Source organism: Corvus cornix, chromosome 2, assembly GCF_000738735.6.
Source record: "Corvus cornix cornix isolate S_Up_H32 chromosome 2, ASM73873v5, whole genome shotgun sequence".
Lineage (NCBI taxonomy): Eukaryota > Metazoa > Chordata > Aves > Passeriformes > Corvidae > Corvus > Corvus cornix.
In genome coordinates, this window is record NC_046333.1 from 34,761,397 (window position 1) to 34,785,561 (window position 24,165).

The following is a 24,165-nucleotide window of genomic DNA, read 5'->3' on the forward strand; positions in this document are numbered from 1 at the left end:
TAATATTTATTCCTACTAGGGAAAATGTTTAATAGCCTTTCTTACAATGACTTGCTGAAGGTAGGTGAAGCCAAACACAAGCAAGCATTTATATATTAACATTGAACATAAAGCCATGATACTCTACCCCTCATTCATTCCCTACAAGAATCCAAGCACTTACCTTTCTGTGCAACTGAGAAACCCAAAGGCTTAGCCATGTTGACTGCAGCAAAACTCATCTAATAAAAGTACATTAATAACACTTAGTGCTTTACAACCAGAGCACTTAACTTTTCAACCACTCACCTCCAAGGCCTCAGGATCATCAAATCCATTCTGCACATGGGGAAACCTGATACATGGAAATTTCCCCAAGGTCACTTGACAGCTAAAACTGGGAACCAGAGTTTCTAAAACACTGATTACTCCTCCAGGCGTTCAGGCACACGTTCACTTCCAAGGCTACTTAAAGCTAGAAAACATCACCTAATTAGCACTTGTATTTAGCTGTTTTAATAGAACTCTCTTTCCTACTCTCCTCTTCAATTCCATTTTTAGATGCTTTTCTTAAAGCTGAGTGCAGCAATGCAGTCTACTGTATGTTATGCAAGTTCAGTTTTATTCTGTCTTGCAGAAATGAAATCTTCACAGTGCATACTTCAAAATAATTAAGATAGATCAGTATAGCAAAAAACCCAGCAGAGATCAACCTGTCAAAGCAACTAGTTTGCACATTTCTCTCTCTCCTCATCAAGTTAGGGAACAACTGAATAAACCAAAGACTGTTCTTGGCTTCTGTGCAAAATCAAAGCTCTTGTCCTTGCTCTTCATGGGTACAGTGAACAAAAGGATATGCTGTCTATGATCTACTGTGATGCTAAAGCATGGTAAGGACAAGGAGGTCAAGAGGCAGGATACAAAACAAAGAGACAGGGGCAGGATAAGGAGGAAGAAAAAAAATTGAATAGAGCAGCATGCATTTTTGGAAGGAATTGCATCAATTTCTACAAGTATATACATCTGAGAAGAATAATTTTCACTGCAATTTACTTAAAATTAGTAAATGCTTTAAGTACAATATGAACGGGATCATTCAGAGAATTTTTTAAAAAGCAGAACAAGAGCCATATGGGTCAAATGAAGACAACATGCACATGGTAGAACTAAGACTTAATTATCTGTGCTATGCCACAGAGCAAGTGAACGTTCCTACACAATTCTATGATCTCGGAAGCAAAAACACATTTCCTGGCATTTACTTGACAATGTCACAGCTTCCAAGTTCTGTAGAAGTTCTCACTAATGTCAGACAGGGACCTCAAACAGCAGAAATAGCAACTGTCACAAAACTGTACACAAAGCTCCAAGCTATGGCTGAGGCAGACTACCTAAAATACATTTCGGCTTCCTTTTACCAGATGGTTGAGCCTGCTTGAAAGCAAAACACAATTGCTAAGCAGCATTATATCTTCCTTAGTTTTCCACAACTAAGTCCTGAAACTGTTTTGTTACAGCCAAATGCACTGACAAACAAATACAAAGTTCAGTTATTAACTAGAAGTACTACTTTTCCTCAAGTACCATACCAAGGTTTTGCCAAATTTTGGTGCTTTTATCCTCTTTTTCCCTCTAAAGACTGTAAAGAGTTTTACACTAAAAGTTGCATCAGCTAAGCAGAAGAGATATATCCTATCGGTAGGCTAACTTCAACTTTATCATGTTTCCACAAATACCTGCTTTGTTCTGCTGACATTAAAACACATTACATTGTTTTACAGAGCCCTCCAAACAAAACCGTATTAAATATAAAGGTTTTATTTAGGACTGTTCCTGAGGCTGGCAAAGCTTCTTTCTATTTGAAGAGTGTTCTGCCTGCCAAGTGAGTCTAGACTTTTATTTTCTGTTGCAATTTTCATTTTATCAGAAGCATTGCTCCACTTCTACATTAGTGCTAATCCCAATACAAGTCAGTTGCAGAAAAATGTACTGGGTTCTGCAAGTAGACTAGACCTTAATGCATTTCCTCAAACCTCACTCTGATGTGCATTACAAATCCCCATGGCATATCTAATTAGTCTAGCTAATTTTCAAGTTCCAGTGAGACAATTACATTTGCTACTGATGCAAATTGTTACAGTCTAGTTATATTTGACCAGGCACCTCAACAAACTCAAAAGAAAATGTAATGAACATTCAGCCATAACTCTGGATTGAAGAGTCAATGAAGGTAATTGAGATACTTTCGCTTTCTTCATTTTAAAAGCAGCAGTTAAATTGGGAGTACGAAAACCAAAGTTAATAAAAAAAGAGCAGTTCTCCTAAACTTTCAAATAAATCTGTGCTGCAAGCAACCAGTGCGACAATTTTTGGGACCCAGTTTGAGCCACCCAAAACATCACTTTGACTGCAGGAAGTCTGAGTATGTGCAGCATGACTGTTTTTTCACTAGTTAATGACACAAAAAAGAAAAGGACCAGTGACTAGGTCTCTGTCTCTTAATAGCTGTTACTAGCAAAGGACCATCACCAACATAGCAGCTCTTACAAAGCAGAATAATGACTTCCTGCAGACCCTCTTACCCATGGCCTGGCCCAAGAAAGCAAAGCAAGAGTCCACTAAGTGATGCACTCTCATCACCTGAGCAAGAGTTTTGAGAACAAGTGAGAAAATTACACAACGCATGGATGTGAAGGCATGAAAGGATTAGGTGCCCATGCTCCCACTCACAACAGAGACAGAAATCTTTTGACATACAGATGGTGAGACCAGAAGAAGTGAACCAAGAATGCAGAAGGATTCATACATGATACTCATGAAAAGCTGAGGTGGACAGCCAGTTGTTTGTACACCTTATTTTGGATTGGACTCTACATACTCATACTACAGTCCAGAAGTAAAATGCAATTAGTTTAGAAAACCTGCAAAAATACACATTTTAATGGATTATGCTAGTTTAAAAAATTATTTTTATTAGTAAAAGTGTTAAACTGGAAAGCAGAGTATCACAAGCAGGGTGTTCTGGGATACGGCTCCTTGAAGAATGGAAAAGTGGTCTCAGACACATGGAAAGCATGCCCTATTTCTATTAAATGAGCAAAGAACCTCTGTGTCTGGCATCAAAAGCACTAATCCAGAGGGCAAAGAAACTGTGCCTGGAATCTACTAAGCCAAGAAGACTTAAAAAGTACAGACCTCAGCAAGCTGCCTAAATACATTGTCTGACAGGTGTCTAACAAGGAGACATTGTACAAAGCTTTGGAAGAATCCCAACTGCACTATACAAATCAAAACCTTGAAATGAGTATTACATAACTTTAGCATAGAGTACTTACTGACTAAGAAGATACATATGAGAGAAGAAAACCCCAAGAACATTAATAATAGTATTCAGAGATAACTCCAAATCAAAAAGCATTTGCAGAATGTGTGCTAAATCTGGGAAATTGGGAAATTGAAGGAAGGTTCTCCTGTTCTTCAGAAGATTAATTCCGACATTGCTGTAAAGACATTTTTGAGCCTGAAATTCCATACCAAGCCCAATTTCTGACTTTTAAAAGATGCATTGCAACAGGAGATGTGCTTTAAAGGAATTCAAACACCAAAGTTTTCATTGGCTTATTAATGATGAGTTTTCTGCTTTTGGAAGAAGTAGAGATTAACTTCTTTGACCGTTTTTCTACAAATGTTCTATGTTTCAAATGCCAACCTGAATTTTTGCTCTCTGCTAAATGCTAATACAGCTCTCTGCCATGGAAGATGAAAAATCATCTTCAACAGAACAGGTATCTCCACTATGGTCAAGCCTTGAAAGACTAACTCAACATGTCAGATTTTCTTCAGTGTCAACCTCACCTTGGCATGGGAATCTGCCAGGACACTATTTAAAATCTACCAAAGTTGATGTCACTCATTCAGAGGAAGATAATAGGAAATAAGAGAGTCTAAAGAAAAGGGTACAACTCCCAGGAGGACTTTAAACCCAGATTGAAGGGCTTCACTTGATTACATCTCCTTTGTAGCCTTTTATACTGGAGAAAACTGCTTGTGACATCAGAGAGCTCATTGACATATTCTAAATACATACTGGACATAAAACTCAGGGTTATTTGAGTACTGCTGTAGTGACGAGCTGATGAGCACAAACTGGTAGAACACGGTCTTCAGATTTTTCTAGCCCACTACAGCTCACTATCTATTGTGCAGTAAGATGTGCAGGCAAGTAACAGCTAAACCCAGAAACACCTCCACTACCTGTGCTGCCTTATCAAAGGAAAAAATAAAAGACACAAGGAGAGGAGCTGGAGAGGGGCAGGAGAACACAGTCCACCTGAGGAATAAGTCACTGAGAAGACAACAGGAACTCACAACAGACTGTTGTGTTTTCCCCTGTGTTTTTTCCTAGAAGAAATACTGAGAATTAAAACCCAAAAAATCATACCACCCCACCCCAGAACACAAGTCCCCACCAGATCAAAATACATCAGCACTTCCTAAGGAATACTAGCCCCTGACCTACCTACAGGGATTTGTAAGTAGTACAGTCCAATAAACTGGAACATAAAATGATTAGTAGCAGTGTTAGTTAATTTATTCACTGAAAAATAACTCAAGCTATGTCTCAGGTCTCATAAATAAAGAAAATGTTTATAACTGAGTTACAGGTGGGTGGCTCTGAGGGCTGCACAGGATTGTGGGAAAAGCCCTGACTTCAAGGGTCAGAAATAGCATTTTTGTAATATAGCTATAGATTTTTCTTCTGAAATTAAATTCTTCTGAGGCATTTTCTGTGGAGTCAGCAAAAGGTATTTTACGTGCAGTTCATCAGCATCCACAAACCTGGCTGCCGTGCTGCTGCCCGTATAGGTGAACTCGGGTTAAATGGAAGAAAAAGGTGTAATATGAAATGGTTGAATGACTAAGTTAGAAACAAGAACTGGCTCCACAGCTCTGTGTTGCTGGAAAAGATACTCCTGTCATTCATCTGCCTCCTCACCAGGGAAAAGGGGGTTTCTGTAGGTTTTCCCAGGTAAAAAGTGGAGAAGGATCAGGTGCCCCAAAGAACACAACCACCTTCACTTTCAAAGACTGATGTTTGGAAATACAGCATCGTCCATCTGGGATCCCTATGATTTTAAGGACCTGTGTCAAAGGACACACACTTAATTCACAGATACTATAGGAGAGCTTACATTTCAAGTGGGTGTTAATGGGAAACAAGAGGGAATAGGAAGGCTTTGGTGAGCACAGGAGTATCATACAGCATTGCAAAGGGACTTGTCTCTTGTCTTCATCCTGCATTCTCCACTAAAGAGAAAGATGAAGAAGAAACAGCCATCTTTGTCACATATGCTCAGCTGATTTAGTCACCAGTGGGCAAAACTAAACCATAAGGAAATGAGTTACTTCATTCACCCTTCTCGTCTGAGTTAAAGGGTCTTGATCAGGACTACTGTCACCACAGCTACGGCTGCTTTTGGAACTTGGAGACAGGGACTATCAGTCACCATCCAAGGAACAGCCCCTCTGCTACTGGTAAGTGTTTTGCTTTGTTTTTCTGGTGCTATCTTTAATTGTTGGGGCTCAGCTACCCTCAGAAGGGTGAGATAGTGAATCCCTGATACCCTCTGCAAATAGAGGCCCGGCAGCATATTCTTAACAGATGTTATGAATTATAACAGGTTGCACTGCTATTTTCTTTGGGTACTTGCCAAAGTAAGCTCAAGGCATCCCTACCAATAAGCTGGCATTTAGAAAAGCACTCTAAAACACAGTCACAGCTGGATGATCTCTTCACAAATATTCTTCCTTCCATTCCCGACTCATCAGTGGCATTAGCTGCCAAACTATTAACTGCCTTACCACCATCTGTGCTCAGGTTCCATTAGTAACCCAGGAGTTTCAGGACATCCCAGTCCTGCACAAGCCGTGCCCAATTACTGCCTGCTGTTACATCAGTCCAGCTAAACAAGCCTGGCAAATGCAACAGGTAACCAAACGCTCTCGGAACAAATTAACCTCTACAAAAACCAGGCACGTCAGGAACAAATCAACCCCTACATAAACAGGTACTTCATGTCCTATCCCACCAGAGTTAACTACTGACAAATACAAGGAAAAGCTCAGGTCAGGCCACAGCTGCTTTGCACAGGTTGTTGAACAAAAGCCTTTACCTTGCTTGCTGACAGACACTGCAAATCCAAGCTTTCTCCTTCTTATGGTAAGTGCTGCAGCTCTTGCAGATGTTGTACTTGCATTCTTGGCACTGTCGCTTGCTGTTGATAAGAAATGTGAAAGGGGAACAGCAGCGAATGCAGCAGTGCTCATTGAACTTCTGCTGCTTGGAAAGGATGCTGCACTTGTTGCCTTCTTCATCCAACTTCTGCTTCATTTCACTGGCATAAAAAGGGAAAGAACAAAAATATAAACAAAATTTCAGTTGCAAATCTTTCTCCTCTTTTCACATATTCATGTTATACTCTACAAATAACTTTTGCAGATGTGAAATGAATATGAGAAATGCATATTCTAAATTTAGAATTGGGAAGCAAAAACTCCTATGTTCCCTTAAGTCACCCATGGTCAGCCCACTTAAACTCTCCCTGAGTCACAAACCAGAGCAAAATTTACTTGGTTCCAGAGAGACAACCCCAAGGAAGCCAGGTTGCTGCTCCAGGCACTCCAGATGTGCCAGGCCATAGATGCCATGTGAATATTCAGGGCTGTTCTCAGAACCCTTTACAAATCAAAAACCAGTTTATGGAAGTCAAAAAGCTTGGTGTACAGTAATAAAAAAATCCTTCCGACCAATAGTTTTGAAAACAAAAAGTTTGCTTAGATCTGACCCATGGGGTCATATTAACCATAATAGCTCCAAATTGTCAAGTGATGTTAATGACATCCTTCATTTCAGAGAGATTTGGGTGCTTTACTAGTTAGGACCAATATTAAGACAACTGCCAACTGTGAAAGTTTTTTCAGGCACTCTGCATAACATTTCTTCTATTCCTAAGTATTCTAGCAGAAGAGCTCATTTATTAAAAAAATTGAAATAAATTGTGCATGTGCCGTATTAAGTGAATTGCTATCTCCCATTTTACAGTGCTTTTGATATTTACAAATGAGGCAATATATTCCACGACAGCAGTAATAAAAAAGCATGCAGAAGGAAGAGATGTGAAGGCAGACAAGTCTGCAAACTCGTTGCACATTTTCTGACATGTACAACTAGGACATACCCTATGAGAAGAAAAATTTAGAATCAATGAAAAACAAGTAAAATAAACAAGTAAAATCAAAGCTTTTAACACAGCATATACATACTTGTATTCATTCTATTTCACAGAACTAGTGGTGAGTACCTTACTATTTCCAATTACTGATAAAAACCACTTGTAAGACTAGAGTAACAGAAAAGTCTAAACAAAATTTAGAGGTACCACAAAATAGACTAAATTGCAAGAGGACTTAATCATGACCTGCTGACTTACTCTTAAATTCATGTTTAAATATCTTGCTACAGGAAAAAAGAATACACTTATTGCATACTTATTCAGGAACTCAACCAAGATCATCTATTAACATTATTATAAGCCAAGTCTGGAATTTGAAAAAGAATCACATTACTAGGCTATACATCAACTTATTTGCCACTTCTTCCTCAGATTCATTACTCAAAATAAAACCAGCCTGTTTTATGAAAATCTGACAGGTCAATTCTAAACCTCAAGTCTAAAAGAAAAGTAAAGCAGTGATCTAAACCATATAATTTTTGAACTCGCACATACATCATATTTAAGCATATTCCTGATATATGACTTTTATAAATTTAAAATTTGAAAATGATGTGTGTTTCTGCTGCGCACACCCTATACAAGGGTTTGACTAAATTAGACTAGGTGTTGAAGCTGATACTCTTTGGACTTTCAAGTAAATAATCTTTCTTTAGGATTTTTTTTTGTCCAGATGGCAGAACATGCTTGTTTTGCCACATTTTTACAGAATGTGCAAGAGGAGAAAGGTAAGAGATTATCATGTAAGAGACAAATGTCTGAATTATGCAAGTCAAACTGGCTTCCTCAGGTAAACTGATGGAACTATCCCAGAGATTCAATGGGATGGCTAGATTAATTTGCCCTAATCTCCATTACTCCCTCCCACCTTGGTTCTACGTGGACAATCTTCCTCGTGGAACAAGAGAGGAAGTGAACTGTCTCCACGTCACTCCCCCATCCACAGGAGGCATGCTGATCTGTAGCACTGGGGCGAGACACAGCACTATTTCTGCACAGAAGGTCAGGCAGGAACTCCAGGTCCCAGAACAAAAGCTGGTGAAGGTGAGGGCTGTATAATTCAAGGAGGATTTCTGGCGTACAAAAGTGTTTGGCAGGCCAAGATGCTGCAATCTTTGCCTCAGGATAGGGACCCCAGGCAGCAGATGCTGGCCTTCCCATTAATTGAGAATTGCTAAGGAATCGGGGTCCAGGGGAGTGATGAAAGAAGAGATTTTTGCCCTTATGGAGTTCTATTATCTCCCAGAATTAGTAACATAGATGCTTGGTAGTATCAGCCCACACACTCACCCTTGTCATGCTCAGTGGCATTTTGAACCCTCATTAGGGCTCTGATGCATGATAGCAAGATAAACCAGAGAAGCAAAGCCACCGATTAGAGGGCTACAATAATGCTTACAATATAAAACCAGGGAGTTTTGTTCACAACAGAGCTAATAAAGCCTGATACCTAGAAAAAGCTGAGCACACACTGAAATCTTTTCATCAGAACAGGCATTAATTATACCTCTCTCCTCTATCTGGCTGCCAGTATTCATCATAGTGGTAGAACTCAATATCATTAAGGCATCTGCCTCAGTGCTAAACAGGATTAAAATTGGCCAATGGATTAAAAAAGTAAATAGGATAGGGTTGGACAGGCTGGGAGAGAGAGAGTGTGATAGAAAAAGCCTCATTTCCACAGAAAACCAGGCAGAACAGAAAAGAAAGCAATGCACGTCTCTGACAGCTGTAGCAAATTAAGGTTCTCAGGCACTGCCTGCCAAAGGGTATTCTATAAGGAGTCAAATGGCAAAAGGGACTGTCAACTGGACTTGTCATTTGAAGCCAAAAGGCTCCTCTCCAAACTCTTTCCTTGGAAGCAAAACATGGGTTTCATATAGAAGTGAAGTGCTGCCTAACTCTGGTGGGCAATTCAACCTGCCTGGTTTGAGGAAAATTACTTGAAGTGAAAAGCAGGCACTGGTTTACTGTCAGCAATGCTGAGAAAACCTTACTTGCACATAACTCCAGATGGGTGATCGCTGGATGATCACTGTGAGTGGGATGATGTGGGCTTCAATCTTGATACACTGAGAAAGTTTGTGGCACTGAAAATCAGGAGGTACAAGCTGAACCTCAAGGCATCCCAAGTTTGAAAGCCTCAGGCTTTACCTTCAGGATGTTTAAATGGCAAGAAGATTGTAAGAATGTTCTAAGGAAAGGGGAGCAGCCAACAACAACTGATTGTCTCATGAAGTGAAACTCGCTTCCAAAAGGACGACAGCCACCTGTGCAGGAGCTATTCCTAAGAAGCAGGCTGAACCACCCAGACATTGCAAACATTGCCCCTTCCTCCCCAGGCAACACTGTTTCCCCCAACAGAACATAGGTGAGGGGGATGAGACAGAGAATAGAGAGGGAATGCCTCTCGCTCTCTGAATGTGCCCTCATGTGCACTTACTTCTCCAAGGAGGGAACATAATGTATTCAGAGATGTATACCTAGAATATGTGTGCAAATAAAACAAGCAACAAAATATGACTGCACAAAAAATGTCCCTGCTGGGGTAAGCACGGAACAGTGGGAAGCACGAATGACAGGATTTATTCACATCACAAGTCGCAACTGATGGGGCTCAGCTGTTATGGTTATGTGTAACATAGTAATAAGCACCTGTGGAGAAGAGAACTCTTGCTGTGCGAATGAATCTCAGATTGGGTTTCATTTTCTTTCTCAAGTGGTTGCATTTCACCGATTGCTTACAAGTACAAAAGAAGCGAAAAATACTCAATAGGTACCCAGCATGTCTATCACCAAAACCAATTCTGTCAAAGAACATTTTATTTAACTATGAGTTCCAAGTTCCAAATAAGTTCAAAAATATGCAGATGCATATCAGATTGTTCTAGAAGCTTTTATCAATTAATTTACACAGTTTGCATTAAAAAATATGTAATAAATTTCAGTCAATGTTTTGGGTGATAGACTCCTGACATGTAATTCCCACAAACAGTCAGATTAGGGACACTTTCCATCACACTGTTTTGGATGTAGGTTTTGCTATTATATTCTGAGGATGAATAGTTGTCTTCCCCTCATCACCCACTACGTTTTTGTGACTTTTTAAAATATAAATTAAATAGCTTTCATTGGTATGGTTTGTTTCTTCTTAGTGTCTGGAAGGTTTAAACATAATTCTTCAATGTTTGCTTGAACAATGCCTTCTCCTCTAATAAATTTCTTTAAAACAATTGGTATATTTCACCTCCTGAAAACAGAAATGCAAGCTTTTTTGAGAAAAGCCTTTCTAAAAGTTACCTTTTTTTTGGTACGCCTCCCACCAATAGGCATTACTGTGATTAAATATGCAAGGGCTCAGCCAGGCAGAGCTTTAACGTCAAACTGCAAAGTCAACAGTACTATACATGTTGACAACTTGCCAGAATAAGGCAACACTGAAAGGAAGCCTATGGCAAGTTTGAGAAACAGGTTTAAAAAGTCATTGTTAAATGTATAAGTTCAGGGTGATCACACTCCAAACTTCTTCACAGGGTGCAGCAATGGAAAGGAGTCCATAAGGCAGGCAATTGTATTACAACATAAAGCTAAAAAAACCCCACCTGTTTTGCATATAACAAAGAGAACAGTCCCTGGTGAAAACCTGATAGCTGGCTTGAGCTCCAAGACAGAGTGTGTATAAGCAAGTCTGTCAGTTAAGCTCCCCAAAATGCAGCTCTGTGCCTTCTCTAAGGGCTTCTCTGAGCCCAGTTATTGGGCTGTACCATCTTACTCTTGTCTCACACCAGTCCCCATTTCAGGAGTTTGAACCTGGCAGTTTAAAGGCAAAGTCCAGCTGGACTGGTTCCCATTTGCTCTGTTGCTTTCTTAAGTGATGGACAAATACAATTTTTCCTGCTGTTTAAACACCTTTTATCTTCCCCAGTAGAGCAGAGGTTAAATCTATTCTAGTTGCCTGCACAGGAAAAGAGGAAAATGGAAGGACAATGTTCCTATGAGTTACAATATAATCCATTTCCTTCACCTCACTCCCTCCTGCTGAACAGAGAGGCAGTGCTTTGACTACAAGTTATCAAAGACAGGCAGAAACTTTCTCCTTCAGTACTACAGATGAGGGCTTCTGTTTCCCGTCCTTCTAATTCAAATTATAGTTATATCATAGAAGAAGCTGTTTTATCCGTTGGCCCTAGAGCTTTTTTTACTTCAAAGACCAATGAACACACAGCACACACTGCAAAGTGCTTTTCTGAGAAGAACAGTGTTCTGCTCAGCTGGGTAACTGGTTGTCTCTCTTCTCTGCACCTGTTTGCACTATCTCACTTCCCAGAGTGAATTCAGAGCACTCCATGAAGATCACTGATTTGTCTTAAAACTGGTTTCAATCTTAGTTTGACAACTGTTAAAATGCTGTTTCACTCTGCAGAAGAGAATGCCCTCAGACACTTTTCTGTTCAGGCATCCTCAATACTCACCTACACATAACATGCTAATGAGGCATTTTGTTTAGCACAGAATCTGGATTTCTGCATTTTCTGGGGAGCAGATGAACAAATTCTGATGTACCCATTTCCAGCCTTTCAGAGAGACCATTTTTACCACTGCACCTCATGTTTTTCCACTCCCACAGTCAATCCAAACTTGCTTTATTGGGCTAGGAGTTTTCTTGGGCTACAAAGATCACTTAAAAATACAAGTTTTACCAATACCCTCTAAGCTACAGTGCTGGAGGACAAAGGGCTTTTCATATTGAGTGGGTAAAGTGTACACAGTATTCCCAACTCCACTCTCCTTAAACCTGCCAGATGTGCACCAGATGCGGGAGCTCGGGTAAAGATCTTTTAATCTGTGGAGAACATGACAGTCTCTTACTCCTTGACTACTAGAGAACAATGAGAGGGAGTCACAGGCTGAATGTGACCGAAAGTTCTCTCCCACTCACATGTTTTCAATTTGATGTTCAAGATCCTATATTGTGATAACTAGGAGTGGTTCCCATCTCAGCCCTTACTTCCTCTCTCCTTCACCCAACCTCCCAAACCTTCAGAAACAGACCAACCAGATTAGTAAACTACTGCTAAATTTAGGAAAGACACCCACTGGAAGTTTTATAAGCCTGACTCCTGGGCAGGGATCTGAGAGAACTAGGCAAAATTGCCAGGGAGAGCTGCTCAGTGTCTTATCCCTTCTATGTTTCTTGTGTCTCAAAGTGTGGCACGGTGCAAACAGAGGTGAAGCTCTATGCTGACAGGGTCATACACCTTTTCCACCTGCAGTACACAATAAGAACCAGCAGGCATATGCCTCCATCACTATTTACTTTCTAAGGGTTCAGTGCTATTTTCTTTTTGCTGCCTCTTGTTCTAAAGTAGTTTATTCTTCTCCATCAAAATGGGCATCTAACACAACTTCCAGACTTCCAGTGCTACACCACCACCAGTTTTGTTTCTGTAATGTCTTTGATAAATTTTCCCTAGTGAAACCCTAGTTATTCTCTGAAAAAGTGGAGCACAGGATAATACCGTGTCCCTTTATAGCAAATGCCAAGTTAATTCATTATCTGATAATCAAGGCCTTTTTTCTTAAGTTCTTACCAACACTATCACAATTGCGCCTTGTGCTATATTTAACACTCAGCACAGGAAACAGTGTTCTACACATTGCTGGAACTATCAAAAAGCCATGCTTAGCACACATGCAAAAACTCCACTTGCATTTGGGGAGCCTTTGAGGAACACATATCACTTCAATCTGTTCAGAAGGATATCAATCCAGCAGCAGTAGCTGACGTTTTTGGGAAGATTAGACAGCAGGGAGTGTACCGTAAATGGGGGGGCAGTGGGGAGTAACATCAAAAACATCCTAAAGCAAAAAAGCAAAACACAAAGTCTTCAGGGGAAGAAAGGGGGAGTCGAGTGCTAAGAAACATAAATAGTTATGAGTAAGTCACTTGTACAAAAATCAGGAAGATTAATATTTCACAGTCCAATTATTCCAACTGCAGTTATGTCCTTTTACTTAAGATCTTACTAGCATCTCTTGAGGTTTTTTTTCTCTTCAGTTTTTAATTTCTATAAAATTAAATTTCTATAATATTAATGTGTATTCCTATCAAATCTCAATTTTTATATTTTTCTTTCCTTCTCTCTTCAAAAGTGGGAGCAAACAGTGATGATGCTGCATATATGCTATGCTCTGATCTGGGGACAACTTCTTTCTAAAAATAAAAAAAATCCATCACAGTGGAAACACTGTTGATGGTTTTTTGTTTTGTTTGTTTTTTGGTTTTGACTTTTTTTTTTTAAGATATGCAAAAACTCCTTACAATGGGAAAAAAATTGCATTGACACCTTCATATTTCTTATTAAATACCATAAAATAAATGTTGTGAAAACTAACCTGTGAAAGTTTTGTGCTAACCACAGTTGAACGAATTAAACTGCTAATAGAATCAGTAAAGTGCCAAAATACTGAACACTTACCCTTGTCAAAAAACACAGATCAGGCACTGCATTTGCTAGAGGGAGAGATCCAGTCAGCACCAAGACAAATTGTGGTGCACTTGCCCCAGGCCAGTACCTATTTTGTCATACCAGATTCTATCCTAATCTGTTAACAATTTCGTGCTGAGGCGAAGTTGCTTCACAGAGTAACTGCTGCTGTATGACTCTATAGACTCTGTGCTAATGGCTATTAGGGGAAGTTTCCTTTTCTTTTGCTGGCACAAGCACTGTCAGTCAGTGTCTATCATCAGCTGGAACTGACATGTCAGAGCGTAGATAAATGAAATAAATAGTATACTGGTATTATTTTAAATTCCATGTCATTTTGGAAACCCACAAATTGTCAAGGGACATTGTTATTTAACCCCATTTTCTTTTGTCATGTTGGATATCACAGGAGCACAGGCTGTGCACCACATTTAACTGATAGGCTTTGAAATCTTCTGCAGGCAAGTGGAGCAGCAAGAGTGAAGCAGGTTTTGAATTACAGAGCAGATATTCTGGGGAGCTCTGCAGATACTGGAAATCTCCACATGAAAGCTGAAATGATCTTTTTCAAGACAGTGCCGTGAGTATGGACTCCTTTGCCCTCCCATTCTTTTACTGCCACATGAGACATATGAAAAAAAAGCTGGGTTTTGACATAGTTTTTACCCCTCACTCTTCTATCTCATTTGCTCTGCTATCTCAGTTACAGCTCAGTCTGCAGTAAGGTTGGGTGGTCTGAGGTGAAATAATGTGTCAGTATCAGGGACAAGCACTTCTGCTGCAGATTAAATCCTATAGGACCTTCTGGTTAAATCCTGAGTTTGACTGAGAATAATCAAAAGGTGTGTATCCATACTGGACATCAACTGCAACTGATGATAAACCAGAAAGTTTCCCCCTTTTTTCCCTATTACGTCCATATTGAACCACTAACCACTACAGTCTAAGTGATTCTTTCATAATTTCACCTGTATATGCCACAGCCCTGAAATGTGACTACAAAATGGTAAGCTTTAGTTATTATTTACAATAGCATTTTGGGGCACTTTCCTCTTAGATTACAAACAGGTAATACTTTATGTTGTACTACCCTGTCAAACTTCCTAACAACTTAGCAAAACATCATTAGCTTTACCACCTTTCTTATATGTCTTCCCTGTTTTTTCCTTTCCCACATTTGAAAGTGATTTTTAGTTACCTGAGTATTTGCTACATTCCCCTTTATCTCATCTCCTCCCAATAACTGTCATTTTGCTCTCCCTGAAGTTTATTTCTCACTGCCCATCTGGTACCTCTCCTTGGAGAATTTGGAACCTTTCTCCTATCAGATCCTGACTTTCAGTACAGGTTCATCCCTAGAGAAGGATAAATACAGACAAGAATTCTTTAGAATAAAACATTTTTCAATTCAAAAAAACCAAAAAATATTTAGTGAGAATATTTTTTAAAATGTACATACTCTTCCATCACAGTTACATGCAATACATTCTTTGCATCAATGGTGGCATCTGTGAGGCCACCTTTCTTTGGAATTCAAATTTTATGTCCATATTAACTTGAAAAATTTCGTTTAATAATAGAAACACTCCTACTACATTAAACAGTTCTCTCAGTGCTCCTTTCACAGTGCCTTCTGGCTTGACCTTATAAAGCACAATTCATAGCCTGGCTAGTGTACAGCAGCAGAGTAGCTGAGACAGTGGCTCTGAAAATCCCTGAAGTATTCACTATGCAACATTCTTCCCTCTTCCTGGCTGGACTTCTAGCAATACAGGCCTACAAAGATTTGTTCCAGCATCACTGTTGTTATTTCACCCTTCCCCACAGATCATGCAGCAGAATAAACAAGAGCAGGCAGCAGAACAAGCGGCAGAGCACACTACAGAACTGGGTCTCACAGCCTGACAAGTCAGTGCCAGACGACTGAGAGTGTGTTGTTAGAAAGAGCAGCCCAAAGATGTTCATCCTGGTCTGTGTACAGACAGGATGAGTAATGCTGTGTACTCAAGGGCCTTCTGCCCAATGAAACCGGCTGTGAAATTTGGCCATCCCGACCACTGCCACTCCAGAACCCAGGTGGGACAGGAACGTTGGGAAAGCCATGTCCTCCACAACCCCCCCTGGAGAATGCAACTCAGACAAATCAGCACGTACCCTCCCACACCAATGTCCACTGACTATTTTGCCACTTCCAGCAACAACCATAAGAACCCTAATGTGTCAAAAGAAGAGAGCAGAAGGCATTAACAAATGCTCCAGGCCATCCATGGGCTTGTTTCAGATGAGACTCCTGTGAAATCCCAGAATCACACCACAAAGTTCCCATTAACTTGCTTTCAGTGTGAATTCCTTGCAACTGTAGCACTCAACATTGTATTTTCAATAAGTCTGCATGTATATAGCTCCTAAATTCCACTTCCCTAGTCCAACTCCTCTTCATACTGCCCGTGCTCCTAACATATAGTTAGTACTGATCTTTGATATTCCACATGGACTGCAATTCAAGTAGCTTTAAGACTGAAGCCCTGCAATTCCAAAGAGTTGCCATGTGTCAAAAAACAGCAGCTCGATATTTTTGCAGATTTAAACATATAAACAACTATTTTCTTAACGATAGAAATTGCTTGCAATTTCCATGTAGGTTTCGTTTGTTTTAAAGACAAACAAACAAAATTTTAAGCTTAGAAGCTTAAAATTACCACACACCCGTATCGTACACAAGAAAAGTATTTTGGCAAAGGAATCTATTTTCACAGAATGTACTTTATATTTAATGTGATGTGTTACCCTGGTGTGCTTCATATCAACAATATTAATACCTTCTGAAAGCAGCATCATTTTGTTTCTTACAAACCAGACAAATGTCTGCAAGGGGGCAAGAAATATCGACGGCACCTCCACCTCCTCATTCCAACACACATATTTGGGGTAGTCCTTTAAAAAAATACTGGCATATACTCCTCCTATAGAAACACCTGTATTTAACAAAGACACGATCTTCAGTTAACATTTTTGTAATACTTCGGCTCTCTTACAGCTGATGTTCTTAACTTAATCCAGAAACTTTTCATTACGGGAAAGTTTCTGCAAATTTAGTAACATACTGATATTTTAACATACAAATGAATATACAGTAATGGATTGAAAGGAAATCAGTAAGCAACCATGAAAAACAAAAACCCCAAATAATTCAGATTTTTTTTTAGAAAATAACCATCTTTATTCTTTAGCTTTGACTAGAGGTGCCACTATTTAGTTTTACTCTGCATATGTGTGTGAGCATGTATACACTTATAGATAAACTGCATTATTCAATATCCCTTGCAAATGAAGACCAGGATTCTCACCCACCTAGTACTCTCCATACCCATCCCCATGGAAACGCAGTACTACGGATTGTCCTTGACAAGGCGATTCAGCTAGAGACGAGGAAAGACAGGTTACCAGACAAGCAGGATATTACGGAACTAGAGATAAATTAAAGCCCTCTCAGCTCCTACAGCTGTATGAATCCCAGTTAATCTTCCTTAGCCCACGATAGTATGCCTCACCCCAGACACAGAAAGCTAAGGTCAGTGAACTGTCCCAGAGAGGAATGGACAAAGGAGAACTTCATAAAGCTGCCATTTTCATTCCTCTTCTCAGCCTGTCTGTGTTCTCTGATCTTCCCAATCAGCTATCTATCAATCTGAAGTACAGCAAACATACTTCAGTGGGATGTTTTTGGTGAATGTCAAAACAACCGAAATAACACAAAAGCTTTTTAAAAATGGAAATTCACCTAATTCACAATTAGAATTCAGGAAGATGATTAGGTGGTGCACATTTGGAAAAGACAGAATAGTTCTTCCGCATTTTTAAAATAATGTGTTTTGAATTTTAAAAATGTCACTTTGTTCTGACTTTTTCATAATAAAAGATTTTCAAATACTATTATTCAGTTCTTCTGTGGATAGTATCATTCAAATATCTGATGCTTCTCTTCTCTCCCTTGAGCATTTTCTCTCTTCAAAAGCAGCAGATGGAAGACATCTCCCCTGTGGGGAGTTTGTGGCACAGTCAAACCCCAGACTTGGTTCGCATACTTGGCGCAGACCCTGTGGCTGTGTCTGAATTTGTGAGATCTGCTTGCACCAAGAGCAGATCAGTAGCCTGAACTAGACAATGCCGAAGGCCTACACCTCCACAACATGTAGTTCTGTGGCTTTGCTTCAGGGAAGACAGTGTGATTCCCTGCACCAAGCATTCCCACGCTGCACAGAGTCTGAACCTGTCTGCTTGTGTGATTCACTGGTTCAGAAATACTGACTTAGTTACTTACAAAAGGAATCTAGCTCACACACCAAAACCAGCCTGTAAACCATAGTGTGATAAGGGAGGAGGAGTAGGCTTGCTCCAAAGCTGTAGCTTCTGATTAGGAATTCTTCCTCTTTTAAAACAAATTGCTGGGCCAGAAGACTTGTGCATGGGGTTTTGAAAATTTCCCTTGAAGTAACATTAGAAGTTCAGTGTATCATACACCCACTTCATTTCGAGACGTATTCTGGATTGGTATACTTAAAATATAGCTTTATAAAGCATTCCCAATAGGACTGTAGTTTGCACCAGTTAGTTTGAAATACCTTTGAACATAACTGATTTAATTCTCCATAGCACTGCATTGGTTCATGGTGGTATCACTCCAGGAATTTCATCAGCTGTGGTCCAAGAAGACGGACAGGGTAATGGAACAAGGAGACAAAAGCTACACCTTTGTAGCTATGGCCTGAAATGCTACCAGAGGATGGTCAGGTTTTTTTCAGCAGTAGAAAATCGGTACAGAGTAACCTAGGGATTCTCTCACGAAAACACAAACACATTTTCTCAGACTTTGCTGCTGCCTAGCAGATGTCTGTGCTTTGATTAATTCCTCCTTCCCTTACCATGCTTTCGAATGAAACCAAAGCGCTACCAAGCTGCTCTCCTCATAGATACATGTAGCTTGGATTTACCTTCTGGGCTGAGCAGCAGGAGTGACAGTCTGTGGGCAGAGAACTGTCAGCAGACAGTCCTCTCCTAAAGCCCTCTTTTGCATTGATGCACCACCACCTGAATTACAGACTAAATCTGCTTCTGATGTGTGACTATAAGTGATTTAAAATTAAATACATCAAAAGCAGAACTACTGCTTTTAAAGTAACAACTACTTCTCAAAACCAAGTATTTATTCTTGAGGAAAAAAAGAAGAGTGACCGTGAAACCCTAATCTTTCAAAATAACTAGAATATAAAATCATTGGCATATCCATTAATTCAGGACTTCAAAACTTGCACGATTAAGTTATCTCAAGGGACTATCTCTGTAACTGAAATACTGGTTGATTTATAACAAATATCAAAATGCATTTAATTAAATTTCAATTGGAAGAAGATCCTCCAGTGGGAACCATAACAATATAATTAAAAATTATACATTTATACAATTAACAATTAAAAATTTTAATGTTGAGAGAAGAAATATTTCTTTTTAAGAAATTAAGTGTTCAGTTTAGTTCTGCACATTTAATTGCAAATACGTGAAAAGACTAGGAGTGACCAACTTGATGCTTAGAGGGTAAGAGAAATGCAAGTGGAAATCTCCTTCAAAACAGTTCTAAAATTCATATTTAACCAAGATTTTACTGCTTAAAAAAGGCATACCTATGTTTTCTATAAATATTCCCTAACTGTGGAGCTGCATTCCCATCCCTTTCCCTTCCAAAGAAAGCAAAGCAATCACCATTCATTTTCTGTTTGTTTGCTCACTTCTATCCTATGCCACTCTTACAGCTTTTACACTTTTATGTATTTTGTGTCTAAAGTACAAACATCCCGGAAAAGGTGCGAGTTAAATTCAGAAAGTATGTCATAGAGGGTCAAAAGGTGGACCACAAGAACCAGAAGTCAAGTAGTTCTCCCCACAAGCAGGGGTGGAAGAAGCATGTAATCAGGAGTTAGTTGTTGGAAGTTTAGCAGGCACTTACGCTCAGTCAAAAGAGGAAAAACACAAGCAAATACTGAGATTGTAAGATGACGGGTTTTCTTTACAAACAAGGCTATGTAAATTTTTTACACAATTCTTTAGTATGCTCCTGAACATTTCAAGGTTGTTTCAAACCACCACTGTGGGCTAAGGGCGCAAATTGCAGTTACTGTGGCACTATGTGTAAGTCAGACATTAAAAAGGCAGTATTTTATAACTTACACCAAAACACAAAAATCTTCTAAAAATCTTGATTGACAGATGCTTATTTTTACTGAGAAAAACAGTTGCACAGATTCATTCCTAAAGCAGAAGGCAAATTATACATAACATTTTTGAGAGCTCTGAAACACAAATTGGAATGCACCAACACTTATAATCAAGGACTCTCCCCCGAGCAAAAAAAAAAAAAGCAAAGCTTTAGAGGAATTCAGTATGCTGATTATATCTATGTAACTACAAAAGCAGATAAAACAAAAGCTCTGAATACAATAAATAGTTTATAAATCAAAGCAAAGCCTTACTTCAAAAACCAGACGGAGACTTGAGAAGAGCAGCTGATTTATAAAAAACATTATTTGAAATCAGCAAGGAATTAAAGCAAAGCATTTCTCTTTCTGCTGTACAGGCAAAGCATGCACAGGCTCTAAGGCACATAATCAATTATGGAGAAAGCTGTAGCATCTGAAGTATTTCCTCCTTGCAAGAAACACTGAAGTTACAAAGATTCCCTTGAATGCAGCTCACTTCATTTCTGAACAGTGCCACCACAATCTGTGCCCAAGAAGGACTTAAACCACTCTACAAATATATTTAAGCTCCCCAGCACACTTAAAAAACTGAATCTCTAACTTTGCAAAAATACCAGTTAAGGCTCACATGGGACAGATCAACATCAGTTACACTCAATAGCTAGAAAATGAACAGACTAAGCTCAAATAACACTCAATAAACAAATAATTATAGTGATGCTATAAAAGCTACCAGCAGTTTCAGAGATTTTTGGCTGTACACTGCCCAGCTAAACCCCAGAGCACAAACCAAGCAATGCAAAGCAATAAAATGACCCAATGTCATTAGATTTGGTCATCTGCACTCTGTGCTCAGGACAGATTTTTCAAAATCGCATTCGGAATGTCTTCAGTCTGTCTGTACAGGTACAGATTAATATTAGATCATACCTTTCACATACTGCATATAACTCGAGTAGGATGCTAAAGATCAGATTATTGGTTCCTCAGTTATGGGATGTAGAATGACAGGTGTTTTACTGGAGCTTGTTTTTCAGTGAAAGCTTAGCCTTTCTTGAAAATCAACTCCCTTAAATTTCTTCCTCTCTTCTCTCTTTGCATATCTCAAAATTTAAAGATCCAAAAGCATTGATCAAATAGAGTTTTTACTCTCTATTGCTAATTAGTACAATATCAGCTCTTGTCAAACTCCATCAAAATGGGTTATATTCAGCACACTATACCAGAATATTTGCACTTTTTTTTTCTATCTTAAGGTTATACTACAAATATCCAAGTAAAAGAAAATGCTGTGCTGAAGTAAACTATATGAATTGCCTCTACTCTGTGTAGCTGAGAAGTTTCTCCAATAATCTTCTCAAAAGTCATCAGTGACTCCAACTTCTTCAAAACCCTTAACAGTAAGATATTTGTTTACAAGAGGGTAGAAATTCCCAGATTTATTATTTAATCAGGAGAACATAAAGGCAAGTTTGTAAAAGATCAAAGAAACAGAGATGCAGTAAGAAAAAAGTGAGCTACATAAATTGGAGAAACATTTTAAAATATGTATTATATGCCTGTTACATTTGTGTTTATGCAATTATAACAACCAAAATCCCAACCAAACTCTTTGAGAGCATGCAAGTATTTTATCTAATGAGATCTAATTTTCTATTCAATAAAGAACAAGTGACTCATTTTGACTTCCTGGTTAACACTACTGCAACCACAAAACAACCTAATAAAAATAAAAACATGGCATCTAAATTTAATTAGGACCCTGATTCTCACATCTGAGATTGACAGGGGCTTTGCCCTTCAATAAAGTAAGAGCATAACAAAAGCCATTCAGCTTAACCCACAATACTTTGGTATGAAAGTATGTGACCTAATATGAGTGACACAAAATTCACCTACTTCGGTATCTTATTATTACACGCTACATCAGATACAGCAAGCATAACAGAATCTGCCACTTGGAAGGAACAAAAAATGGTAAGAGCAATGGCATTGATTTTAATTAGCAGGCTGGGTATTTCTAAGATGTCTCTGACTTCCCAGTGCCAATTATCCTGATATGTACTATTTAATCAAGCCACTGAAAGTGGATCCTTAAGGGCAATTATATAATTCAGTAACTCAAGCTAAGTTACCTTCAAGTCAGTGAAAATATTCCTCTTCCCCACAGGGAGATCTTTCTTAAGCTTGGACAAGTGCTTATATTAAAATACACTGTATAGGATTCAACATTTTACTTAGGATAGCCTTCCCAGAGCAGCAACAATTTATTCTTAACATTTGTTTTGTGGTTTCTTTTACTCATTCCCTTCACCAGCCTGTGTGTTTGCAGGTCATCAGCTAACAGTACATATGCTGTAACACTGCACAAAGAAACAACTTCACCCTTCACCTCTGCTCCTCCTGTTTTTCTACCTTCTGCTAACGCACCGATCCATCCTACAATACGTGCAAGCAATAACTACACACACCTATTGTCACGAGAGGCTTTGTGCTGGCACATCCAGAAAGGAAGTCATGGCAACTGATGCATTTCAGAGAGCATTGGTAACTTTTCAGAGAAGTGTGGCCAGTAACATTTACCTCATCTAATACTAGGCCTAACCATGCAGTTAACAATTCCCACTCCATTTCACGTTTCCAAATGTTGCCAAAGGAAAAGGAACTATGGAGGTGTCATTACAGTACTGCCCTCTGGAAATAAATTTCACCTTTCATAAGCAAAATGATTATTCACTCAAATACTGCTAAATAAATACTGTGTCTATTACCTTTTTCACCAATATGGATTTTAAACCCGATTATCCCACATTTTGCTTAAGTAGAAGCAAAAATCTATCTTGCTTTTTTTAAGAAAAATATTAGTTTCAGATTCTCCAATATATTAATTTAATTTTCTTCTTCTGGTGATCTTTTCCAGCAAAATTCTCAACCTGAGTTAATTAAAAATCATCTGCCTCCCTTAAGGCTTTCACTCAGTCTCCTGAGCATTAGAGCACTGAGTGCATTCCTTTATATTGACTCTGGAGCACCTGGTATTGTTAATTGTCTGCCAGAGACCAAGGAATTCATTGGCATATTGCAAAGATATCAGGTACCCTAGCATAGAAATTTATTGTGCATACATATATAAAAAAATCAAAATGCTCCTGCATGAACCATGCTTTTTCCATGCCAGCCCAAACCCACGTGTGTAAAGAGGGTGACATACAGAAAGTATTCCTGTACACTCTGCTCTTGCTGCTGTTATTCTGTAGGATTATCATTTTCCTCCTTCCGCTCTCCGAATTTGGATTTTCACACACATCAAGCTTGGCAGACGTTCAAACTTTTAAACTTAAAATTGAGTATTTAAAACATTTCCAGTGAATTGTTTAAACAACAGCTAGCAACTTATCTCAACAGCTTTTTCATGCAGCCTTCACTAAAAAAATCAATCTCAGAATTAAATTTCACCCTTTTTTTTTCTTTTGAAGTGCACATAATCAAAATCTGCAATCAGCATTACAATAGTTTGTCAAGGCTGCATCCTGGGCTGTCTGTAACAGACTTTGAAGCTTACACATACCTCCCCCACTTTGATCAGGGTACCTCCCCTGCCTATTCTTTGTATTGTTCCTCCTTTTTCCCCTCCCCTCCATATTTCAGTTTAGTGACTAACAGTTGTGAAGTGACAGACTTTAGGCTTGGAAAGTAAATTCCATGATGGACTATGGTCCATGTAACACTTGGGATGGGCAGGAGTTTTTGGAACAACGAAAGTTTGGGGTCTTTTCTCTTCCCTCCATGGTCCTGTCTGTAGAAATAGTCTTATTCTTCAAAGAGTGCAAGTTGCTGTTGTATCAAGGACTCATAACATGAATTTTTGTTGCTCGTCTGCTTGTTCAAAAACCCTGTTAAATCTGAACTTCAGTATTATTTGAAAAATTAATTCCCTGGCCTAACCATGCAAAAATAATTGGATTTATGTAGAGTAAAGTTGATGATGGTACAAGTGTTATCAAAAGGAACTACAAGAACATTTAATTCTATACCATGTAGTATCTCCTGTACTTTCATTGTGTCCTCTCTTGGCTCTTCTGTAAGGCAAACTCTCTAATGAAAGCTCTCATTATTATCTATTAGCTCCCATCCCTATCAGAAGCAATGACTATT

The 24,165-nt window shown here is 39.0% G+C and overlaps 1 protein-coding gene across 8 annotated transcripts in view; it reads right to left on the reverse strand.

Moving 5' to 3' along the window:
• Positions 1-24,165, reverse strand: part of LOC104688987 (myosin VIIA and Rab interacting protein) — a 209,909-nt gene that overhangs the window by 108,334 nt on the left and 77,410 nt on the right. For all 8 annotated transcript variants that reach the window (XM_039549151.1, XM_039549148.1, XM_039549145.1 and 5 more), the window contains exon 3: positions 6,153-6,374. In XM_039549151.1, the coding sequence (XP_039405085.1) occupies positions 6,153-6,374 (222 nt within the window). The remainder of the gene's footprint in view (positions 1-6,152; positions 6,375-24,165) is intronic.